The sequence below is a fragment of the Vollenhovia emeryi genome, unplaced genomic scaffold (genome assembly GCF_000949405.1).
Source record: "Vollenhovia emeryi isolate VEMERY1.0 unplaced genomic scaffold, V.emery_V1.0 DF939310.1, whole genome shotgun sequence".
Classification (NCBI taxonomy): Eukaryota; Metazoa; Arthropoda; class Insecta; order Hymenoptera; family Formicidae; genus Vollenhovia; species Vollenhovia emeryi.
Window position 1 is genome coordinate 113,815 of NW_011967056.1, and position 7,111 is coordinate 120,925.

A 7,111-nucleotide genomic window follows, 5' to 3' on the forward strand; every position below is an offset into this window, starting at 1 on the left:
TAAACCTTAAAGGTGCATTTTCACGTGTCGCTCGAACCGGCCGTTTCAGCGACAAAAAGGGTCACGTGATTACTTTTGTCGCAGAATATTCGCAGAAAAGTAATCACGTGACCCTTTTTGTCGCTGAAACGGCCGGTTCGAGCGCACTGAAATATATACTAACTGGAACGCGCGCTAGAGCCGAGCCGTGTGTACCGAGAGAGAGCATCGTCGAGTGGCGTTTGTCATTGTCTGGCTTATAGGGTGGTCGAGAGTGGGGACGGAAAGGTACAGTCCGATCTTAGAACATATAGGGTGCGGTCAAACAGACTCTACAGAACGCTTCAATCGCTCTTATTCTAATGCTTTCAAAGGGCCGGTCAATGTTCACTATCGAAGTTGCAAAGCTAATTATAGTACACGGTCAAAGTGGCGCTACCAACGCTTCGAAGGTTGGATAAACATATGTTTGTACATACGTGTGTAAAAATGAATAGAAAAGAGAAGATAATTACATTAATGTGTGTTAATAATTTTTTGGAGCCATTGTCATATTTAGATGACGAAGATGAGTTTGTAATTAAAGCTATTTCTACAGACGAAAGTGAACCTTATAATAACAAAATTGAAGGTTATGTCGAACACATATATAATACCATTGTTTACCAGTGAATTGAGATATTTTACCAAATAAAGTTAGATTAGGCAATTTCATAACCAATTTTCGATAATTTGCACTACACATTCGCTACACACATTGCTTCACACCAATTCACATGTAACCTAAGATGTGCAATTTGCCGCGCTTTTCGAGAATTCAAAAAAACGCTTCAGCCGTACTACCTCTCCGGCTGTAGCATTGGAAGCGAAATAGAGGGGGAAATCTGTGACGTTTCAGTGACGTCATTGGTACTGCTGAAGCGTTTGCAAGTGATACATTGACCGGACTCGAAACACTTCAAAGCATTCGTAGTGGCAGCTTGACCGCACCCATAGACATGGAAGAGGAATAGGGACTTGAAATGTGTCCGGAGGAAGCGAGAAAGAAAATCGTAGTGGAGGAAGCGAGAAAGAAAATCGTAGCTCTCTCACACACACACACCGATGCTTGTGTGCGCATGCGCACTTTCGAGCAGTAACTCACGAGAGAGAGGCACTACGATTTTCTTTCTCACTTCCTCCGAACATATTTTTCTCTCGAGAACAATGGGCATTCCTCTTCCATGTCTATATGTTCTAAGAGTCCGATCGAGAAATTAGCTCGTTGTCAGAGGTTACACGATCTCGCGCAGTTGTGCTGCGCTTCGAGATAACTTTTGGTTCGAACTGTACTAGACAATGACAGACGCCACTCGACGATGCTCTCTCTCGGTACACACGGCTCGGCTCTAGCGCGCGTTCCAGTACTTCCAGTTAGTATATATTTCAGTGGACGGGACCCACACGTACACGCACCGGCGGCTATGTAGTGTGTGGAAGCAGACGAGACCGGCAACAGCGCACAAATACATGCACGATTTTAACTCTCCCCACCACGCTCCACCCTGCAATCTCTCCTCCTCCTCAACTCTAAGCCAATAGCCATCGGGTACCTTCAGATTGCAGTGCCATCTATTGGTACCTAAAGATACAACCATCGGGGATCGGTTTTGGTCGCGTGTCCCGAACATACAGTTCGGTCTCCTTATCTCTATTCTTCATGGTTTTCTCCCACTGGGAGCATAAACTATACTGAAACTCTGTAGTTTACGTTACGTAAATTATAGACTTTCAGTATAGTTTATGTTCCCGGTGGGAGAAAACGAACGCAGGCACAGCTTAGCACAGCTAATCATTATATTGTATATGTTCTGTGGTTATCGCATCAACGCATAATGGCCGCGTTCAGCAGACACAATTGTTGAGTGAGCACTCAGTATGATTGATTAATACTTTCAGATCCAACCAATCATGTTAACAAATCATTGAGCGCTCACTCAACAGTTGTGCTTGCTGAACGTGGCCAATGGCTCATTCAGACTGAACGCGATGAGCGATGAGCGACGCGCGATATCCAATGGGCGTGCAGTCTTTGTAGGAAAACTGTACGCTTTCCCATAAAACCTGTACGCTCATTGGATAATCGCTCGTCGCGCATCGCGTCCAGTCTGAATGAGCCATAAGGGTGCTTTCACATGGAGCGTAAATTGCGTAGCGTAACCTGCGTATCGCCAATCACAGGACTAGTTCAACGGAATTATTGAAACGGTTCTATCAGCAAGACCCTGTGATTGGTGATACGCAGGTTACGCTACGCAAGTTACGCTCCATGTGAATCTAGCCTAAAATTTAACACGTGCGAAACGACGGCGATGCCACCTGACGTTAAAGTTCGCAGACGAGAAATGGAGGCTGCGTGCGAGTTCGCGATGTGTGCTGCGTGACTGCGAATACACTTATATTACCGGCGATAAATCTATCGCTGCGATGACGATTAATACATTGTGCGCTGCATTTCGCAGGATCGCAGTGGGCAGGATAAGTACGTACCCTCGGCAACTCGGATTTACGTAATTAAGCGTGAGACAATTGATCATAACCTAGGCCTGTATTCACAGTCGGATCTTATATTCAAGACCGTCTTGAATCTCTTCGTCTTATTTATATGGCACTTGTCGTCTTTAGAAGAACAATACGGCCGGGGACAAATTCAAATAACAGGAAATACAGAATGGATTTAGGAGAAGGCAAGTTTCTCCCTTCCGGGTTGGTCTTGACACACTCCAAGTCGCAATCACACTTGCCCAACCGACCTACTCGAGCGACTGTTCCAGACTCCCCGTCTTGAACTTATCTAAAGTTGCTGTGCGGAACATTTCGTTGACCACGGAGTATCTAAAGATGAGCTTGAGACAGTCCTGAATACAAGATCTGACTGCCAATACTGGCCCTAGCATCGCTATCTGCCTTGTAAAGATAAGCAGAAATGTATTTATCAGTGACACAATTGTTACAATAAAAAGTAGACCGCGCTATCTATTTCAATTATTCCATATTAACGATAGGAAAAATTATCTGACGACGTAAACTGGCCAAGTAGTTCATTTAATAACTCATTCCAATGCTTCGGCCATCTGGACTGTGGTCCTTTTCGAGGAAAAATATATCTACAATTTTCGGCGAAACATTGCACCTTGAAATTCCACATTAGCGTGACATATTTCGCAAATGATTTAATTGTACCTCTTGTACATCCCAGGTACTGTTACCGCCGCGAGATACTCGACGCATCGATCAAACTGCAACGCGAATGCGACTTCCCGCTCAACGTCAGGCGATTACGGTGCGCGTTGTGGCGCCGGGTCGGCACACAGCATCAAGTTTATACCGGGAACACTTAACATAGACTTCGGGATGCCCGCGGGTGGGAGTTTAATAAGAAATATTATCGAATCCCCTGCTATTAAGATTACCCCGTTGCGAGAGCCGGCGGAGCGTTTGCCCATTCAATACGACCCTCCCGTACCGGAAAGATCTGTAGATCTACCTACAAATGGAAGGATTGTTGATAAACAGGCGGTGAACATGCTGAGGATCAGGCATAAGAAAATGAAGAAGCACAAGCGAAAGAAGCTGCGCAAGAAGATGAAATTTGTGTGGGCGAAGCTAAGGCTTAAGAGAGGCCAGAAGAGGGAGAAGGTGTTTCAAGCCGATCTGATTGCCCAAGTTAAGGAGGCGCAGGCGTTTGACGCTAAGGAGTATGTAAACGAGAAACTAAATATCTTGAACAAGGAGAGACTACCGAGGACTTACAGAGGCGAGATTCTGCCCCCTGAGATGATCAAGCAGTTTATGGACGAGAGGAGGGCAAGAAAGGAAGCTAAACGTAACAAACCTCGTTTGACTCTGTAACTTGTATACGAGTCGTAATAAAACTTTGTTGAAATTGTAATTACGTTCTTTTCGTAATTCATATTCCGAAACGAATCGAAGGCATAAAGGATACGAGAGCCAAGACAGGATGTTGATGTCTAAATGATTTTACAACAATAAAAGGATTATGTCGACGATAACTGCCAAAGTATATTTTCAATCAATACACGACGTTTCGACCAGTAATACTGGTCCTTCTCAAGTATCACTCACAAGTGTCCCTTCAAACGCTGACAACGCTTGACACTTAGACAATTAGTTCAATTTTTTAATTTCTTTAACTCTATATTCTTACTGTGCGGAGTGATCCCATTTCCTGACTATGCACTTCTACACAATCGTATTCTTTGGTACATCACCTATTTCTTGCGGTCACATGTAATAGGTGATACTTGAGAAGGACCAGTATTACTGGTCGAAACGTCGTGTATTGATTGAAAATATACTTTGCCAGTTATCGTCGACATAATCCTTCTATTGTTGTGTTTTACCCACTGGCGATCCACCTCTGACTAAATGATTTTAATTTTTAAATTTATCGCGATTTTTTTCAGCCAGGGTTTGAACCTGCACCTCCCTCTCACTAGGTGAACGTCCCACCAATTCGACCACCGAGGCATGTCGTGAGACGCCCGCCTAGTGGCCGAAGTAAATTTTTCGCACTAACTTCCTGTCTTGACTCTTACATTTATTCGATTCGTGATTACACGTCAGAGTCTTATGAATTTTGTTTTATATTACGAAATTCTTTAAACAGACTCGGAATCCGAGAGGAAGAACAATCAAGATGAACGGGATTAAATGAGCAATAGATTTATTTTCTTATAAAAAATATGTTACTTATATAGTCATTCATTCATCAAAACTCTCTTATGTACATATGTAACAATTATATTAAGGCATTTGTTTTAGGTATACAGATGAAAGTTTACCTTCATTCATTGTAGATATAGATTTTTAGATTGCACATGGTAATAACAGATGACACTTGATCTACGGCGCTTTGTAATAAATATACGGTTGGAAATTGTCTGTCCGGTTCTGTAAGATATTGGTTGGCGACGTGCAAGGCATCTTCGTGAATTTATAAAATAGTTCCTACTGGACGTTCTCTACAATGTATTTGTCTTAGGCTCACGACTCCCATTAACGCTGTCCTTACACGCAGCACACATTACAGTACAGTTTAATACTACGATTTAATAAATAGCACCATCTTTTTATTCGCGCGTACCTCATTGAATCATCAAGACACAATTGGTCTTTTATAACTGGCTTTTCCTCGTGAGTAAAATCCGGAGGATTAAAATTTTCTATACTCTTGCTATTATACTTGGTTAAAATGGTCTCTCACGCGTGATTGAGGATATGAGAAAAGTTAGTGTCTGCTAATCGCACGTAATTAATCATTTTCATGCTTTGTGAACAAATATGCTGTAAAATAATGTAGCAGCATTTTATAAATAACAATAATGTAATATTACAACACTTTCTCTCTAAGGAAACTCGTTTTGTTGACATTTTAAAATTACAACGTGTACACATCTTTTATAACTCATCCCGTCTAAAAATATTTCATCTTATTTTCTACGATATAATATATTTGTCACAAAGCAAACGTCATAGTTTTAGAGTACGTGCCCATTTCATTATAAAAGAACGTTCTTAGCCGCTACAAGCAAATGCTCTCCCATCTCTCTTTCTCCCAGCTAAAGTAGATTCTTTTAAAAGTAAGCGACATTGCAAAAGTTATACGATTAAGAATGGTCCTCTATTTCACGGTAACATCTGACCCTTTTTAATTTCTAAAACCTTTGGCTTGTTATTCAATCTGCCGGTGGTCAGAGCGTTGCTCCTACCAGAGAAGTAATCCTCGATCTCTTGTAACGTTCTACCTTTGGTCTCCGGCAGGCATATGTAGAAGTATATCGTGCCGAACAAGGATATACAACCGTAGAGGATGAACGTGCCGTGTCGGGTGAGCACGCTGGCCAGAAAGGGATAGGTTTTAACGACCATGAAGACAAACGTGTGCGCGCACATGGTGGTGAGACCGCCGACGATGCCGCGCACTTGCACGGGATAGACCTCGCCTATCATCACCCACGGGATTACCAGAAAGCCGAGGGTGCAGGTGATGGTGTACGAGAATATACACATGACCGGGATCCACGTGGCGACGAGCGGTAGGTCGTTCATGACCCAGTAATTCTTGAGCCACATGTACCCGCCTAATCCTAACATGGAAAGCCCGCATCCGACGGAGGACACCATCGTGAGCGGCCTCCTGCCGCATCGTCTGCACAGAACGCAGGCGATGATCGTGGAGGTCAGCCTGACTATTCCCAGTATGACGGCCGCTAAGTACTTGTTCATGCTCGCTCCCGAGTCCTTGAAGATCTCGACGGCGTAGAAAGTGATGACGTTGGTGCCTGACCACTGGTATATCAGGAAGTACAGAAACAGCAAGGTGAACGGCTTGAGCGCGTTCGGCTTGAGCAGAGCGCGGATGATCTCCCGGAAGCCGGTGAGCCGCTTGATGTTGTTCTTGTTGGAGAACTCCACCAGCGTTTCCATCTCCCGATTCACGTTGTAAGTACTGCCGCGGAACTTGTGCAGCGCCTGCTTCGCCAGGTCCGGCTTGCTGCGCGATATGAGGTAGGACGGGGTCTCCGGGAAGAAGAACATGAGCAGCAGCGCGGTGAGCGGCAGGATGCCGCTGATGGCGGCGCAGATGTTCCACGTGAGCATGCTTCCCAGGGCATATTCTATCAGCACCCCGGTGCTGACGCCGACGCTCGCCAGCGCGGTCAGCATCCCCCGCAGGTGCGGCTGCGTCACCTCGCTCGTGTAGACGCGGGCTGGCGCGCCCACCATGCCCGATCCTAGACCGACGAAGAAACGGCCAGCGTATATCATGCGTATGTCGGTCGCGAATGTGATTAGCAGCCACCCGAGTAGCGCCGGGACCTCTGTGATGATGAGCGAGCGCTTCCTGCCGATCATGTCCATCATGTAGCCGGACACCAAACAGCCGATCGGCGTGCCGATGGAAGACATGCTAGCTGCGAGGGGGGAAAAAAGGATACGATTTTTAAGATAAGATAGAAATGGGAAAAGTCAGTTGAAATAATGAAATCTAAACAGTTAAAACAGTAAGATCGAAAAGGAAGGAAACATATCTGGGAGGAGCTGAATTTTAGATTCTTCTCGATTACCT

At 44.7% G+C, this 7,111-nt stretch overlaps 2 protein-coding genes across 3 annotated transcripts in view; one reads left to right on the forward strand and one right to left on the reverse strand.

The window, feature by feature from the left end:
* Nucleotides 1–2,331: 2,331 nt before the first annotated feature.
* Nucleotides 2,332–3,910, forward strand: LOC105558799. 2 transcript variants are annotated; one of them, XM_012006713.1, is made up of 3 exons: nucleotides 2,332–2,500; nucleotides 2,644–2,705; nucleotides 3,218–3,910. In XM_012006713.1, the coding sequence occupies exons 2-3, from the start codon at nucleotides 2,690–2,692 to the stop codon at nucleotides 3,868–3,870; spliced, it is 669 nt and encodes a 222-aa protein (XP_011862103.1). In that variant the 5' UTR covers nucleotides 2,332–2,500; nucleotides 2,644–2,689; the 3' UTR covers nucleotides 3,871–3,910. The 2 variants fall into 2 exon arrangements, with proteins under 2 accessions (XP_011862103.1, XP_011862102.1); XM_012006712.1 differs by lacking the exon at nucleotides 2,644–2,705.
* A 778-nt stretch (nucleotides 3,911–4,688) lies between these two features.
* LOC105558800 (facilitated trehalose transporter Tret1-like) overlaps nucleotides 4,689–7,111 on the reverse strand; it is a 15,322-nt gene continuing 12,899 nt past the window's right edge. The window contains exon 3 of the mRNA XM_012006714.1: nucleotides 4,689–6,956. Coding sequence (XP_011862104.1) covers nucleotides 5,668–6,956 — 1,289 coding nt within the window. The 3' untranslated portion in view covers nucleotides 4,689–5,667. The remainder of the gene's footprint in view (nucleotides 6,957–7,111) is intronic.